The sequence below is a fragment of the Podarcis erhardii genome, assembly GCF_964252035.2.
Source record: "Podarcis erhardii genome assembly, chromosome: 1".
NCBI classification, from domain to species: domain Eukaryota; kingdom Metazoa; phylum Chordata; class Lepidosauria; order Squamata; family Lacertidae; genus Podarcis; species Podarcis erhardii.
The window spans coordinates 137663732-137681969 of NC_138497.1; the positions used below are offsets into that span (position 1 = coordinate 137663732).

At 46.7% G+C, this 18238-nt stretch overlaps 1 protein-coding gene across 3 annotated transcripts in view; it reads left to right on the forward strand.

Moving 5' to 3' along the window:
• The first annotated feature begins 5996 nt into the window (after positions 1-5996).
• Positions 5997-18238, forward strand: part of ERBB4 (erb-b2 receptor tyrosine kinase 4) — an 816477-nt gene continuing 804235 nt past the window's right edge. For all 3 annotated transcript variants that reach the window (XM_081857293.1, XM_081857292.1, XM_081857294.1), the window contains exon 1: positions 5997-6198. In XM_081857293.1, coding sequence (XP_081713419.1) covers positions 6111-6198 — 88 coding nt within the window. In that variant the 5' untranslated portion in view covers positions 5997-6110. The remainder of the gene's footprint in view (positions 6199-18238) is intronic.

An 18238-nucleotide genomic window follows, 5' to 3' on the forward strand; every position in this document is an offset into this window, starting at 1 on the left:
GAAGCCAGCACCTCACCTTGGGTGCTGCTGGGCCTGCATGGCGGAAAGACTCCCCTTCAGCACCAAGCACTCAGCTCCCAGGAAGGCCTTGCACACAGCAAGCACAAGAAAGGCCAGCGTGATGCCTGCCTGCCTGCCTGCCTGCCTGTCCAGCCTCCCACTTGTCTGTCCATTCCCAAGAGCAAGGCCTGGCTGGGAGCTGAGTGCCCTCACCCACTTCCTTGCTTACTCTGAGGCCACCTTTGCTCCTGGCAACCAGCACCCCCTAACCAGCCCCAGAGGCACCATTTACCTGTGCAGCTTGTAGCCAGGGTTGCTGCAATGAACAACCACATAAGCCTTTGGGAGGCAGAGACATGAGAGGGCATCAGAGGGAAGGAAAGAGGGACAGAGGCCAGTCTTGCCCGCAGTACCCATGACCATCATTCAAGGCACTCCAGGGTGCTACAGCACACTGGTTGAAAACCACTGTATTAGAGGAAGGAAGCCACTGGACTTGAGAGAACTCTATGCATGCCTCAGAGCTCCTAACCTTGGAACACTGTGATATGAACATGTATTCATGATCTTGATAATCATGATCATTTCCCAAGAGTGAAATTTCTGGTCTCTTTTTATGGCAATGCATGGGCCAATTTATGTCGATTACAAACCTTCCACTATATCAGTTCCTCCTATATCCACTATATCCCCCTCATAACAACCCTGCAAAGTATAATAGAGGTAATGATTTATTATTTATTAAATTTCTATACTGCCCTTCATTTGAAGATCACTGTGATGAGGTAGTAACTAGCTTGATAAGATCACCTAACAAGAATCAGTCAGGCTGCATACATAACATGCATTTAAAGCGCATGACTTCCCCCAAGGAATCATGTGAAATGATAAGGGTGCTGGGAATTGTAGCTCTGTGAGAGGTAAACTACAGTTCCCGGGATTCTCTGGGGAAACTGATGTGCTTTGAATGCATGGTGTGTACACAGCCTAGGTTTCAATGCAGTCCTTCTTAATTCAAGTCTGGCAATCTGTCCCCACAATTGCTATTAACATATTAGGAAATCTGAGACCTTAAAGGCCAGGGGTGTGGGGTGAGCAGAGTTATGGGCCTCCTGTTATGGTGGACTATTATCCATCTCCAGTATCCATTCTGGATCAGGCTGGCAGGGAGTTGGAGTCCAAAACCAGGAGAGCCACTCTTTCCCATCCATTATAAGCCATCTCCCTAGCTGATGGAAACACTGTGCTGAATATGTCCTCTGGTGTCCACTTTCTGGTCAGAAATTATTGTTGGCAATAACTGTGTTTTAGAAAATTTATTCATATTTGTGAATGCTCACATATTCTTAAATTATATACCTGTGGTGTGGAGACTAATGGGTGGACAACAAAAGTGGACTTTATGAGCCCTTGTGGTGGCTAAGAAGGTGGCTTTACACTGCCAGGCTGGAAGGACATCAGCAGATCTCACTGTCCTTTCCACATTTGAAGGCATGGCTCATTTTTGTTTAATTTTTTAAACTGAAACAAATCAAATAAAATCAATACAATAAAAATAATAGAAGTACAAAAAAAAAAAAGTGCTGTATATCCAGAAGAGACTTAAATCAGGTAAGTAGAGTACTTAAGACCACCAGGAAAACCCAATTTCACATTGTACAATGTGTCTTTGTATTTGTTGCCCAGTATTTAAGACAAAACCCCACCAAACAGCATAGAATTTTTCAGGATCCTCTGAGCCTTTGGCAAAATGTAATTTATGAGTTGCTGTTTTTCAGCTGCTGCTAAACTCCACATATCTGTATACCAAAGTGAAAGTTGCAAGTCCTGTGAGCTTTTCCATTTCTGGGCAATTGAAGTTCTGGCAGGCATCAACATCAAGAATTCCTGAGAGCTGAAGCCTTTCAGTTGATCATCCCATAGATTTAGTAAACAAAGCTGTGGTGAAATTGGACTGCGATATTTGAGTATTTTGCTCATCTCCTGACAAACCATTGTACAGAATTTGAATACTAGTGCTCACCAATATTTTCCTTCACCTAAACCTGCACTGTATCTGCCAAATGTGGAAGGAGAATGGAAAACAAGAGCCACAGACAGCCATGAGCAAACCTTAGACCAGTGTGACATGGACCAAAGAAACACAAAACCTTGCAGGCTCCAGAGTAAATAAAAGAAGTTTACTTACATCAGTTCACAGTTGGATTCCTGAAGGCAGACTTAGTTACAAATATGTACATGTGGATCTACCCCATATGGAGGAATAACCCCAGTGCTTCTGCTAGCTAGCAGAGCAGTCCTAGCTAAAAGCTGGTCAAACGAAGAAGGAAGTCAAAAAAGAGAGAGGTTGCTGCATGACTCATCCTTTTGTTACCTGGACAGGTTAGGTCACGCCCACCTTCTATCACATGCAAAAGGAAGGATGCTCCAGCCAGGAGGAACAGGAAATTTTAACTGGCTGGACCAAGCATTCCCTCGCATGTCTTCTCTAGCATTTCAAGGAATGTTGTATTGACTGCCTCTCATGGATCACATCCCACAAAGACTTCCCACTCAGACAGCATCTGAATGGTGGGGAAAAGGAGGCACAATGTCTATCTCACTGTTTTGCAGTCAGCCCCAAAGGTGATCTCCAAGGCACTGGGCCAGATGCAAAAGCAGCTCCTCCTCTCACTAGAAATGCCAGGTGAGGGGCTTGTGTGTGATTCCTAGAGTTGGAGTTAGTGTGGAACAGAAAGGTATATGATGAGAAGGATGGGAAGGAAAAGACAAATAATTTTTAGTGGGACAAATCAGCTCTTTACTTCTCCCTCAGTGAATTCAGGACACAAGACAACTAACACCAGGGATGTTTACAAAATCCTCCCTGTCTGTATTTCTCCAAGATCTCCAATTTACTTGGCTTTGTTTGCAGAGCAGCACTGATGCCTGAGGGATCTTTTGTCATTTCTCCAACTTGTTTTCCAGGCTTCGAGGGGTTTTCATTTCCTTCCACTTGTGACACTTGATGAAACAGGGTGAAAAAGGAACTGTGGTGCCCCTCTCTGGGGCTCTTTGAATTGTGTGTGCCCAGGAGACTATGTGCTCCTTCAAGCTGCGTTTCATCAATGATCACTTATACACATCAGTAGAGGAGGGGAAGTCTTAAAAATGAAAAGAAATAGTACAGCATACTGTTCACGTAGCAGCTCTTGAATTAATTGCAGAAGGTCTCAATGTGAACAGAATGGTTGGCATAAAGAACCCACAGAATTAAAGCAGAATGGGAATCAAGGAAACCAACTGCTCTCTGTGTGACACCTTATCTACTACCCAAGTGCCTTGCCCATCAAGTACATGGGCCATAGAACATTCTCTACCAATTACATTCCTATGGTCTGAGTTGGCCTATCCTCAATGTGGCTCTGTGGTCTTAACCCCTTCACATGCTAATTCACAAGAATATGCATTGTTAGATTTGACTGCAAATCAAATACCACAGATGCTGGTATCCTTTTAGAGTAGTGGTGGAAGTCTCCGGGTGTGAGGAAACTGCCTTTTACTAAATCAGACCCATCACTCCATCTAGCTCAGTTCTATCTCCCCAGACTGACTGGGGTCTCTCCTAGCCTTATCTGGAAATGCTGTGGATTGAAACTGGGACCTTTGGTGTGCAAAGCGGGTGCTCTGAGCTGCTGCACTTCCCTGCAAGCAGGTGTTGCTGGATTGCAGCTCTCACCAGCCCCAGCCATCCTGACCAATGATCAGGGTGATGGGATTTGCAATCCAACATCTGGCTTTGGAGGATTAACAACATTTGAGACTTCCATCTTGATTTATGCTCATTTCTAGTGGAGAAAAAAATACAACAGAGAAGTACCACAAGAGTCCAGTGGTCTTCACACAATTTAAAAGGACGTAGGACAGAGGAGCGCTGTTTAGGGAGGCTGAGGAGGCAGTTCAGTATCCCATAATTCAGTGGTGGCCCTTCAGGTGTTTTTGGACCTCAAACCCCATCAGTCCCTGTCAGGGTGGCTGGTGAACAGGAATTATGGGAACTGTAGCCCAACAACCTCTGGAGGGCCAGTATTCCTGCGCTGAAAGGTTTGCTATTTATGAGCTATCAAAAACAGAGAAAGAAAGAAACCTCATTTTAAACAGTTTAACCATGATTTAAAAAAATTTATTCGCCAAACAGCAGCATAAAGAAACAAACAACTGTCTCATCATCCCAAACACATATATCAATACACGTTTGCAAAGTCTTCCATTCCAACTCATACACTCACCACAAATAGATCAGACAGGACCAAAAACAAAAAGAAGAGGTGTGGGTATGAAAGGAAAACGCGAGCATATTCCTGTACAGACCTGAGGACTTGGCTGGGGCTCTGCACACCAAACCTCCCACCCCCCCCCAAAAAAAATGGAACAGGGGGCAGGGAGGTGGTGCTGGTCATCCTCCTTTCTTCTCTGTCTTTGCGCTAAGCTTTCCATCCGAGGGGCATCCGCGAACCAGCAGCCTGAGGTTGAGGCGGATCGTCTCCGTCTTCAGGAAGAGGAGAAAGTTCCGCTCGCTCTCCGTCGAGCCTCGTCGCCCCGGCTCACTTTCCCTTTCAGTTTCCCAGAGCCGTCGCGGCGAGGAATCGCTCTGGAAGGGAAATAACCCCCGCGCAACGGAGCGGACCCCGCCGCCGCCTGCTGTATGCCTTGGCGCGGACTTGAACTCTACGGGTCTTCGCCTCCCTCCTATGTCTGGTGGTAAAGAGAGGGAGGGAGAGACCCCAGATTTGATTTGGGTGGTTCGATTTCCGAGTCTTTCTTTGCGCGCTCTCCTTGTCAGAGAGAAAGGAAACGAGATTCGGATTTAGCGGCACCTCATTTGTGCGCTACCGGAATCACACCTGTCTATGCTTCTAGTAAGCACACACATGCACCCCCCGGCGACTGCGATCCTCTGCCCTGCACACTTTTATTCGGGGTTCGGGAGTAAGTTCCACTGGAATATAAAGCGCGACTTCCTTCCGAGTAAGCCTGGAAGGATCCGGCGTCACGAGAGGGAGCCGGCAAAAGAAAGCCGAGGGAGCCCGGCGGAATAAATCCGCAAGGAAATGCCTGAAATGGCACATTAAAGAGCAAAGCCCAACACAAAACCGCTTTTCTCTGCTGCCCGGGCCTGAAAAGGCACATTGTGGCGCTCGCTGGCAGCGGCTGCCTCCGCCTTGCTCCATGGTAACCTGCGCGCAGCAGCCGCGCGCCCCGCGCCCCTGACAGGTGTTTCCCGGGGATTTTTTTGGGGGGGGGCGGGGAGAGCGGCTGATCCCAGCATGCGGGGGGGGGGCGGGGGCGGGGCTTGCTCCGCTCAGAGGCAGCGAGGAGGCGGGGCCAGCGCTGAGTTCCTCCAGCCTATCATCTCCTCCTCCTTCTGGGTTGGGGATTTTTGGGGGCTGGTGGGGGTGGCTTGCTCGGCCGGCTGGATTGTTAATCTGGGTAGCAGCCGGAGTCCTGGGAATCAATGGGAATCGACGCGCCGAGGTTTTACTACTACAGCAGCTCCTGGACTGGAGGGAGAAAGCGGGAGGCAGGGAAATAAACTAAAAGCAAAGCAGCAGCAGCAGCGCCCCCCCCCCCGCCCAGGATCGCTCGCGCGCTCTGTTTCTCCGCGCTCCGCTCCGCACCCAGGGAATCGAGGAAGGGAGCCGAAGAAAGGCGGCCAGAGGGTGGACTAGAAGCCGGCGGAGAAGCGGACTCGGAGGAAGCGGCGGAAGAGGAGCTTGGCCCCGCTGGGGCGTTTGGGGTCTTCTGGTTTTCGGCTTGTTTTGCCCCTTTGAAAACTGTGGCAACAACTTTGGGGAGTTGCGGGTCCCGGCTTCTGGGAAGGTCCTCCGGTCCCGAGCAGCGGGCCACGCGCAGCGCTTGAAAGGGGCGGCCGGGAGAGAAGAGCGCGCCAGCCGAGAGGGGCTCCCCTCGTCCTCGGCTTGGCGGGGGCCGAGCGCGCCTTCCGCCCGGGCGAGCCGAGGGAGACGAGGCCGCCGCCTGGACCATGTAATTGGGGAGCCCAGGAGAGCGTCCTTCCGAGTCTCCTTCTTCCTTGTCCCTGCCCCAAAATAGCCGAAGATCAAAGCCCGACGATGACGAAGAAGCCGGCACGAAGAGTGCTCTGCTGGGTCAGCTTCCTCGCGATCGCCGCCACCTTCCGCCTCGGCGCTGCTCAGTCAGGTGCGCTCCGCTTCTGCCTCGCGGGTCGCGGCTCGCGCTCTGCTTCTTTCTAGGGTTCCTGTGGATCATTTCCCCGCGCCCATCCAGCCGAGGTTCCTTCCTTTCCCCGTTTTCCAGGTCCTCTGAAGATCGGCAGACTTTCCCTCCCTCTCTATAAATAAATCTTAGCGGCTTTTCATGCTCCCAGAAGGACACCCCCGGATAATATTTCAAACTGGGAGATTTGGTACAGGCAGCTAAAGCAAGTTGAGGGGGTGGTTTGCTTCTTTCCAGGGGCCGCTGCCACCTGCTTCCCTCTGGGGCGCTTTATTTGCGCGCGCGCGCTTGTGGTGCAGGATCCAGTTTTCTTTTAAAACGCACTGAAACGATTTGGTTCGAGACGGGCCTCTTTGGCTCGGGTTGGGACTCCAGGCAGAGGCTCCGGATCAAGCGAGCTCTTGGAGCCGGGCGCCAGGGCGAAGGCGGCTCCAGTCCTTCTGTAGCCCTCGGCGGAGGGCGCTTCTGGCAAACGCGCGCCCGGCGCTGTCGAGGCTGGCAGGTGCCGCTCGCTTGTGGCCCATGATCCGGTCCCGGGGGGTGTGTGGCGGGCGGGGAGGGCTGGGGCCGGCTTTCCTTCCAGCGGGACAGCAGCCCACCGGTTCTGGTTGCCCTCGGACAGGGCTGCGGAGGTGAACGGGGTCGTTTCGGGTTTCTGGAGGGCGCTGAGTTGTCCGGGCAGGCGGGCTCTCGGTTGGCTTGGAGAGGAGAGCCGGGAGGCGGGGAGGCTTCTTGGCACCCGAAAGAAGGGGCATGATCCAACCCGGTCCCAGCACGTTCCACGCCTCCGTTGGTTTCCACAGGAAGGCTGGCAGGAGCCCCCTCCCCTCCGTTCCCCTGGAGCTGAGAATGAGGGTTTAACTTTGGGTGGATCCTGCCCGACGTGCCCTGCTTTGTGTGGTGTAAGGGTCCTCCCGGAGAGGGAGAAGAAGCCCCCTTGTTTGCAGCTGCCACCTGGAGGAACGGGTACTGAATACAGATCGGGGCTTTTCCAGCTCGGTTATCCCCGCTCGGCGCCCCGGGCGCCTCTTGGAAGCGGAGATCCTCCCTCCCTCCCTCCCATCTCCTGCGCAGGAGCTTCTCCTTTCTGGGTGGCGGGCTTCGCTTGTGGGTCCTTCTCTTACTGACCCAGAGGCACGACCCCTCGCAGGTGGGTGGGGAGGGATCAAGGTCTGCCAGGTTTGCTTTCCGGGGAGGGCTGGGCAGGATCTGAGCGCAAAGTTGGACACACTTTGATCTCTCCTGCCGGGATGCTCTAGCCAGGAGCTGCTTCTCCCAACGGATCTTGTTTTCTTGGTAGTAAAGAGTCTAGAGAATTTCACTGGCGTTTACTTCCAAGAAAGGAGGCGAATTAGGATAAGTTACTGCTCCCAAAAATCTAGACCTTTGGGCACAAGGGTGACATAGACAAAGCTTCGGAAGGTGGTGGACTCGCCTTCATTGGAGGTTTTGAAGCGGGGGGGGGGGCATCTGCTATGGAAGCTTTAGTTGAGATTCCTGCGTTGCAGGGAGTTGGACTAGATGACCCTCGGTGTCCCTTCCAACTCTACAGTTCTGTGATTGTCCGCTAGCCCTCCTTGGCTTCTCTTGCGCTCGCAGGGCTGTTTGCTGGGCCGAATTTCTCGCGTGTTGACGGTGTTGCTGCCACGCGCGTTTTGCTGTTGACTCTTGACGCCTTTGGAGGAGCCGCGGCTCCAGATAAGCGCGCCATAAATGTCCAGATGAATGCAGGAATCTAGTCTCCTTCGCTCCGCCCTTGCTTTTGATCCCCCTCGTTCTTGGGGGTGGGGGTTCAGAAGGCACTGTTGATTCCCCCCCCCGCCCAAATGCAGAAAGATTTCTTTCGACTGGGCGTTTCATAGGGTCGAGGATTTTTCTTGAAGGGGCTTTTGTGGATCTTGATGGTTTTGGTCCAAAGCAATTTTTTGCTATTAATTTGAGCTTCTAGGGTTTTGGGGTTTTGGGGGGATTCCCTCTCTTAGCAACTTTCTCTCTCCCTCCCTCCCCCCTCCAAACACCTACTTTATTCTGCAATGCTCTTAAAGAGAGCATCCCTGTGTTTTTATGTTGCTTTAGAGTAACTGGTAGCAAGTGCTGCTTTTTTTCCTTTTTCAAGCCTTCTGCTGCTCAGGTTTTCAACGATGGAACATTTGGGCAAAAGACTGGAGCAAAGATGTGGGCATTTGCAAATGGCAACACCACTACTTGGCTAGGGAAGGCAAAGGCAAAGATACAGATGCAATAGAGACGTCTGTGTGTGCATGTGAAAGAGAGACAGTAGGAGAGAAAGAGAGAACTGATAAGAACATGTTTAGTTTTACTGGACCAATGACTTTATACAAGTTTCAGGCGCCATCAAATTTCCTTTGTGCTGAATGGAAGTAGTGCAAACTACTCAGCTCCACTCAGAGCAAAGCAGACATAAATATGGCAGGATGAGACTGCCATCTGAAAACAATAGATGCTTTGGGAATAGTTCCGTGTTACTCAGAAGCTTGCCTGCTCTCGCAAAACATTGACAGAGCCAAAGACAATGCATGTGCTTGTGGGATCTCCTAAGGCAAATCTCTAGGAAAGTCATCCTGAGCAAGCCCCACTGACAACAGTAGGGGTCTCACACATCTCCCATTCATTGCAGTGGAGCTTTTACAAGATATTTTCCCAGTGGAATATTCCTTCATGTCCAGGGCCCTTGCAGCAACCGCCTGTCTCAAGCTCTCTCTGTTTGTGTGTGGAGAAATGGAGAGGTACAGCTAATCATCCCCTGGTAAATCTACACAGGGAGCTCTTTTTCCTTGTCTTCCCTTCCCTTCAGCCAGTAGCAGTTTGGAGGAGTTTGTTTTGGTCCAAATGAGAAATTAAGTGTGGATAAGTAAACTGAGCTGCCAGAGGGCGACAAGATGTTGAGTGAATTGCTTTTAGATGAAACAAATTAAGGAAACGAGGGGAGACAATCTGCTTCTTGCATTATTAGACACGGCTTGGAGTTCAGGGGGGGAAAGTGATGTATTTTTGAAATGCTAATTCCTTAAGAAGTGGGAGGGATGCACCTTATTTACTGCTCTATGCGAACAGCATGGAAACTCAGGCTGCTGGTTGTATTTTTTTGTTTTGGTACGCTACCAAAATAAAAATAAAAATAAAAATAAGGAAGCAGATTTTGTTTTGAGTTCTTTTCTCCAAAGAAATCGCAAGAAATTCTCCCTGTGTGTTTGGTTAATTTTATTGCTTGAATAATATATGGACAACCCCAGTCTCTATGCGATTTATTTAAAAGAGGAGGTTCCAAGAATGCTGCCTCATTTCATACTGGAAAGTTTCATTATTTTTAGACCCATTAGCAAAACATTTAAGCCTGCTGTTCTTGGAGACAAAAATCAGCGAGGAAAGGAAACCCCTTTTAAGGGGCCGGTTCTCATTGGTGTTAGAATCTTGTCCATCAAGGGAGATGAGTCCAGTAAAAAGGTATTGTCTTGCCTAGTTTCTTGAATTATATTTATGGACTGAATGGAACTGGGACTGAATGGAACTTTTAAGGTTGTAAATTGTCCTAAGGAAAACTATAGCGCATTGAAATCTTTTAACACGATTAGGATCTGGCTGTATGTTGGCATAAATCCTTTTGGTCCAGCTACACTGGACATGTATGGGATTGTGCTGCATGCTGTTTACGAGTGCCGATCTCACCGCTCATGCTTCTCTGCAGCACCTTTCTTTAAAAATTAACACCATCACCATAACCTCCCACACATAGTAAAGTGATTGTTTTGTGTGCTGGACAGATTTGATCAGGCATTCTGGTCCACACACATTATGTTGAATTGTTTAATTTGGATCTCTGCCTAAGGCATACAGGCCAGCTATTTTTCCTTCACGATTTTAAGGTGTCTCCAAACATGGTTGACTAAATCCAGATAAATGTGAGGTTCTGATTTCATGTGAGCCAGAAGCCAGATAATCATATTGGAACCGAGAGACAAAATATAGTCAAGAGTAAAAGCTCTATTTAATTTAAGGCAATAAGGGGGCTGTGTTGGCTTTGATCCTCTTTTCAAAAGAATTCCCGTTTTTATATACATATGTGGTTCCTGTGAGCTTGAAATGACAGATAGCCTTGATTATATTCGGTCCATTCTTCTCAAATAGGGATATTTATATTAGTTGCAATCTATTGCATTTCCCCAGTAGGCCTAAAAGAGTTTAAACCTGGTTTAGGTAAACAGTTGCAAGCTAAATGTGAGAGCCATGATAAATCTCAACAGACAAAGATGTGAAAAAGTTTGGCAAATGCTAGCCTTTTGATTTACATATGCTGCGGCTTTCGGTTCTGTTCTTATAGCACGAAGCTTCCTGGCATACTGAGAAAGAAGCAGAATATTCATTCTTCAAATCATTGTTTTAGGAAAACTCTTTTTGGTGTGTACTGTTTTCCTCTTTTTACAATTCTACTGAATTGTTGTTTTTGTCCATGAATGTTACTTTGTTCTTTTGTCTATTTTTAGTTAACTGATTCTCTTGTATTTCCTTCTGTTAGGCTTTTTCCATTGGCAATTGCAGGATATTAATAATTCTACTTATTTTTACACAAGCCTTTCTTCTCTGTTAGCCATAGTTGAAATATCATTTCTTATTCCCTCTGTGTTTTGCCTCTTGTTCTTTTCTTGCTGGCTAACCTTCCTTCCTTCCCCTTATCAACTGTCTTTCCTTTTCGTTCGGTCGTTGCCTAGTCTTTCCCTCCGTGTTATTTCTTCTCTAGGTGTCTTTGTTTTTTGTCGTTACTAGAGTTAATGACCCTAACCCACCGTCTAGTTTTGCTAGAGCGCCTAGACTTTAGGTGTGTAATCCTTAGCATGTTTTCTTAGAAATAAGCCCCACTGTGTTCATTTAGCTCCAGGTAAATCAGTGTAGTATCGGACTGCATGTCACAATTTTTTCCTTTTTTTAAACATAAATAAATAAATCACAATATGTAAAAAATAACTTACAGTAATGGAGCCCTTTCCTTCATAATCTGATGTAGTCCAACTCTGGAATCCATTGACACTTAGCTGCCTTTAGGTTTCACTGTTTGTCCGACTGACTAGGTTGTCTTGAATCTAAGCCCTTCAGCTTAACTGGATGGTGGATGGAGCCTGAGCTGCTCTCTATTTACCCATCTCTGATCAATCTGACATGGCTGGCTGAGTGGACAATCACAAAGCTATTCTGCTGCCCAGATTTATTCCTGAAAGAAAATAAAATGGCATTGATCCAGGGTCACTTGCTCTTTAGAACACTGACTCCCAAGGCCGAATTGGTCCTTAACAGGATGTTGATGCCTCCCCTGGGCACAATCTCTTGTAGCTTCTCCTGGCTCCAGAGGGAAGAAAAACACTTTAGTTAAACAGAAGTGTTTTAATTGTAAACATTTGCTGATCCATTGTCGACCTGTTATCTCATGACGGATGCATCCTCTGAGAGGAGGTCACTGTATTAAGCTGCAGTCCACAAGCAGCCTTGTTCTGTATGACTGCTGGTGCCGCCTCACGTTCTCAGTGAGAGTTGAGCGGAAGTGTTTCAGAGCGGGTGGCTCCTAAACTGGAGAACTGTACACCTTGGGGGGAAATAAGGGGCACCCGTGCCTCTCCCATGCATTTCAGTGAACTTTGCACGGGAGATGATCATGGTGGAATTTGGCCAGTGGCATATGTTGGATGGTGTGTCCAGCAGGTGAGAACCTTCACCTTCAGGGGCTCACCTTGCCTAATTTCATGCAGGTGAGAGGAGTCTGGAGGGTGATTGGGGGTGGGGTGGGGAGAAACCTGAAATGGGTGGAATGATGGGAGGAGGAGAAAAGCCCTTTGCAAGAGTGATTTGTCCAGCAAGAGTGATTTGTCCATTCTCCAGCAGGGAGAAAGAGGCAAAGAAAAAAAGAGAGAGTGAGAGAAGATGAGTGCCTGCTTGCTTTGGGCTCCAGCCATGCCCATAACAGGCTTTGACCCCTCTTACCGCCAACTCTGGCCTGGCCTGCCACCAGCATGTAGCCCCTGGCAGAAAGCTCTGATCTGCGGTAAGCTCTGATCTGAAGTCCACTAGTGTTGCCTTGGAGATAAGCAGGACCAGAATTATGAGCCCACCTAAGTGTGCTGATGGGCTGCAAGGAAGTCAGATCAGTGCCAGCTGCCTGCCTGGAGAGAACCGTTACTTGCCCAAGGTGAACAGCTAACGGAAAGACTGCATTAAAGGAGGAAAACTTCAGTGATCAGAGTGTTTGATTTGGATCATGGTTCAGATTCTTCGTCACCCATTGCAGCTCAGGACTGCAATACCTCTCCCCATATAAACTGACCTGGACTCTGTGTTCATTATCTTGAGGCCCTTCTTTGTGTGCCTCCTCCACAAGAGGTCTGGAGGGTGGCAAGAACGGGGTCTTTTCTACAGTGGCTCCCCGTTTGTGGAATGCTCTTCCCATGGAGGATTGCCTGATGCCTTCGTTATATATATATTTTTGGCACCAGGAGAAAATGTTCCTTTTCAACCAGGCTTTGGGCTGATTAATATTCCACATCCTTTTAAATGTGTCTGTGGGAAGGGGGGCTATTGTTTTTGTTTTAATTATTTACTTGGGTTTTTATCTTGCATTTTATTCTGTGAACCATCTTAGATCTTGTGATGAAAGGTGGCATATAGATTTAATAATAAATAAATAATAGCAAGAGATTGCCATGTGTAAAATGAGAACTGGGGATCAGAGTAGAGAGAGACTGTGAAGCCCCTTGTGTATTAACAGCCTAATCTCAAACTCAGGTGTGTCTTACCCTATATGGAATTGGGCTTCACAAGATAAACATTTGGAAGAGGGGAATCTGCAGACCTCCAGATGTTGCATGACAGCTGGGGTTGATGGGAGTTGGAGCCTAATAACACCTGGAGGACCAAGGATTCCCCACCCCAGTTCTGAACAATAGTGCTTAGCAATTAGACTTGAAAGTTATATTGTTTTTTATTTATTCTAATTGAATTTTAACTTTTCAAGAACATTGGGAACACTGAATAGATTTACTGGTTAACCTGAAAAAGTGGCATAGCCTGCTCTCCTTTAGCTTTAACAGTGGTTTGATGTGAAGATTTTCAGAAAATGGTGATAACCATTACTAATATCTTTTCCACATCATGTAGTTGCTAAAAGCACAGCTACAGTGGTAAAATGGTAATCTCAGTACCAGGACAGGAATTTTCCACTGGATTAGAGAAAATTTTCATTTTGAAGAAAACCTTACAAGAATGGCTAGTTTGTATGAGAGAACCAGCAACAACAGTTAATTGCAATATTCTGCTCTTGTGGCTCTAGAAGAAGAAGAAAAAGTGAGGTTGTTTACTCCTGTGTGGGTGGGGGTGTTCTGAAATTCCTGGGAAATGAAGGTTCCAGGGTACACCAGGAGTCTCCCCACTTCACAGTCACCTTGTGCTGCTCCTGCCCTCAGGGGCAACATCTCCTGCCAAAAGAAGGCTGTGGAATTTGGTCCATACTTCCTCTGTTGATGGGCAGCTGATGGAATCAACCAAAATGCTGTGGTGGGCTCCTCAAATGTTCCTGCCCATTTTTTCATTAAGCTGTTGGCAGATCAGTCAGCAGCTCCTTTGGTTCTATATTTATCTTTGAAACTATATTTTCCTGGGACGCAGACGCACATTAAGTAGGATAACATCACGAAGTGAGTTTGGAGTGAGGACAGTCGTTCCTGCTCTCCCTCTGAATGGGCAAACATAGTTACCCCCTCCCTTTGCAGACCCCCTTTTAAAAAAGGAATCCCTGACCATTATTACAGCAGGAGAAAGCTTTTGTGAAAGTTGTTCCCTCTACAGCTTCAGCTGAGCCCTTTCACCATTTTAAATCCAAGAACTACAGAGCTGTTGAATAAGTAAAGCCAAGTTAACTCTGCACAGTTTGAAGTATCCAGCTGCTCTGTCAAACAGTGCAGTTAATTTTTTGTATGTGCTTTTCCCTTCCATAACAAGGAGACTACTTTATCAGATATGTTGGATAGCCCACGTTTCCTTCAGAGGACTTTTCTCTGTCAAGTGGGGCCTCTTGGCAAGAGCTTCATCATGGCACAGCTTCATCATGGCAATTTTTTCTCTGTCAAGTTGATGTCCTTTCTTTGGGCTGGAGCTAAACATGACATCCAAGTGCTTTTGTGTTAATGTTGTAAATACTTGCATTTGGAGCTGTATTCCAAATATGGTCATATCCTGAATGCTACTTGTGATTAAATATTGACATTTATTTTTGAACTCTTTTTAAGAGGCATGGCTGTATTTAGAATATTGGTCTGCCAAGAATCAGCATATAGACATTTTCCTTTGAGTTTCATAAATACTGGTACATATTTTCAAGATCTAAAAAAGTAAAGCTTGCCAACTAATATTGTTTCATCTAAAGAGGGAGTGTGGACCAGGTAAGCTGTTGTGGGTCATCGTTCACTCAGTTGACACTGATTCCTTTTAGAGAAAGAAACGCTCTTGCATAGTGCTCAGGCCTTTTGTGTTGTCACATGTTTGATCTGATAACAAGGAGATCATTGAGCAAATGATGGGTGCAATCCAAGTGCGCTTCAGACCCATTGAAACAAGTGGGATTTAAGGGCTAACTGCCTTTTGCATTCTACCCTGTGGTCACTGGGCTATATATAGTTTGGCTTGGCAAGGGGAGGAGATCATTTGAAACTCGGGTTTCAAGCCTTCAGTGTGCAGCTACAAAGAAAATATAGCAACTGGTGAGTCAGACTTTCCCCCCACCTTCAGTTTGATTCAGGTTGCACAAAACCCTCTGAGGGAACAGATCAGATGAGGCAAAACAAAATATGTCGCTCTGTTTGCTAACAAGGAGAGACTGGTTTTCAAAATGACAAGTGGGACCTGCAACAAAATGATGTGGCGTATTGCCACCCCCGAGGAATGCTCTTGTTCAGGGCTTTTACCAGCCTAGAATAGAAGCCTTGTAGTGCTGTTCAAGCTGTCCAGGAGGTGGGGGAGAGGGGGAGGGGAAAGGACACATTATTTAAGGTGCTCACACTAGTGTTTAAAGCCCTAAATACTGTGTCTGAAAAACTGCCTCGTTCCCTCCTCCTTTCCTACCTCTTTCCCTCTCTGATCTTGGTAGTTCCACTGCCCCCAGAAGTTTTGGGGCTAGGGTGTCCGGGGCAGAGTATTCTCTGTGGTAGTCCCTAAATTGTGGAATTCCCTCACAACAGAGGTGCACCTGGCCGCTTCACTGTACAGCGTTTGTCATATGCTGAAAACACGCCTCTTTATCCTGGCCATTGACTCTATCTTTTGGACCCACTCTAATTGTGATCATAATTTTTTAAAATATGTTTTTAATGCTGTATTTTATTTTTCTGTAACATGCTCCCCCCCCAGGGCCTTTCTGATGTAGGATCAGTAATAAATTTAATAAAATAATAATAGTAGCAATGCACTTCCCAGGGTATTCCCTGAATAGCTCCGTAGACACCCATCAACTTTGCTTATGTTTCCAAAAGGCACCACATAAGGCAGGCAGCAAAGAACTGATTATTCTGTAACTTGACCATGTGCTGGGAAAGAGTTAATTGTCCTGTAAAAAGTTTGTTGTTGCCTAGGGACCAGTATTCACACAGCCTGCTTATATTTGCTTTATGCAAACAGAATATGGCACTAGCTACTAGCTTGCATGACTTTACTTGCGCTGAGTGCCATGACTAAACTGGGAGAAAGAGTTCAAGAGGTAGACAATTCCGATATCAAGGACTTAATTTAGGAACTATGGATGAATAAAATAAACCTCTCAATAAGAAGACCAACAATTACATAGTAAGTTTATAGGAGACAACAGGAAACACCATAGATTTGTAAACACTTCAGAAAAATAATTAGTATGAACCAGTGAGAATTTAAAGCCCCAATATGCTGGAACTTCTGGATTGTACACAATCCCATTTATGATCACAATCATAAATGTACATAATCCCATTTATGTCTGGTTGATTTCAGCAATTAATGGATGCTTTTCTTCTCATCTATTCATTGTAAGTGGTGTTTGGAGGAAAGGCATTCTAGCTAGGAAACTGGGTTATTGCACAGTCTGTACTGGAGTATTTTGAACATGTTTAGGTGCATAGTACTTCCTCTGTGTATGTCTTAGAGGAAGGGATTAAACTAGTTATTGTCAAGGGAGGTCAATATTGTGCCTGCGTGTACACATGGAAGGCCCTGATCCACAGAAAATGAATTGGTGACTGATGTGTATGACAGCTCTCCCCCACTGCCATCTATGTGCCCCAAATGCAAGTGGCAAGGAGAGCCATTTGTGGAAGCCTGTTGCTGCTTTATGTTGCTGTCAGTCTGCATAAAAGGAAAGCTGTTGACTTGGCCAGCCATAATGGTTTGTTTGGATTTTTTTCATTGCTCCCACTGTGTAAATACTTTTAAAGCTGGATAAACACATATTAAATTTTGAAGTAGACACCACTGTTTAGCTGTTTGACTGGCAACAAATTTGGAAGGACAATCCCTTTTCAGTGGAGTGTGTATTTGTCTTCCGTGTGAACTTAAACAGGCTTTGGAGGATTCAGCCAACATAATTCATGAATACCATTTTGCAGTCGGCGTAAGCATTGGAGTTGTGCTGGCAACCTTGAATCCAAATTGTGCTCTGTATATTTGAAGATCGCATTAATAATTGTGGAGTGCTTTGATATATTGTGCAGATAATGAATCTCTTGTGGCAGGACCCTCAACCATGGCAGCCAGAGGACCTGGTCAGGGTCTTTGAGATCCCCAGCATGACCCTGTTATACTCTTACCACACTCCACACAAATTATCCAGGATGGAAGGGGTGAAGGGCTGAGACACCATTGGGGGCTACTGTAGGCCATAGCCCTGCTTCCCCATTCCATTTAAGGGTCAAGAGGGTGGAGAAGTGAGAAATTTGCAAGCCGGTGAGGAGGGGAGTAAATTTCACATTATTGTCTAGGATTGCTTCTAATGCCAAAATAGGGATTTCTCAGAATACTGACAAAGCAAATTGGACAATATTGTGAATAAAAGAGGAAACTTTCCTTGCAGGTTAAAAATTTTATTTGTTTTTATCAGTCTTGCTGCCCTTCTGCCCCAGTGCTGTCTAGTTAAGCTGCAGCACGGCTGTGGGGAGTTGGGAGTATAACTCCACAGCTCTAGCCCATCATACTCGCTGCTACTGCATGACGGTCAAAAACAATATTCAAATCAGAACATTATCTGACCTAGCAAGGCAGAAGCTAGCTGGAATAGAAAGCCAGCAGAAAACAGAAAGAGGGGGGACCAGGTGAGCCTCATGGGACAAGGTTCTCCACAGCCTGGATGCTGACACACAGATAGGGTCTTTTCTCAGGCCCCTACCGACTGCTGCTTAATTGGTCTTCAAATGTGGCAATTCTGTAACTCTCCCTGAACCATGCTGGCATTCCAAGGAAGTTCTGTTGGTTATGGTTTGGCTGAGATGCAAAGGAGAAGACTATTAGTAAGGTAGTGACACAAAGCCACCATGCATCAGGGGTTGGAGGGGGGTCTGGGCAAAATCCTCAGTAGGCACCCTGCAGCGATCAACCCGCCCCCCCCCCCAAATAAGGAGGCATATTGTACAGGGTTTTAAGTAGGGAAGTCCAGTGAATTCATAATCTTCACCCTTCCATTTCATCCAACTTTTCTGTGAAAGCTTATTCTCTTCCAAGGTCGGGCAGAGCTTGATGGGTGGTTGCCTCTGGATGCAGTGTCAATCTAGGAACAGAGCATCTCCCCACCAGTAGGAGAGAGTCAGTGTGGCCTTTGCCCTCCTAAGTGTGTGACATCATACTGGGTTCATAAGTAAAATGACTAACCAATAGGAACCCAAGGGGAGGAGTTAGAGTTAGAGTGGTTAAGAAGTCAGTCTGGAGTTACGAGAAGAGAGACGGAGGATAAGTCTGTGGTTGGGCTAGTCTGATGTGAGAGAGTGAGATAATC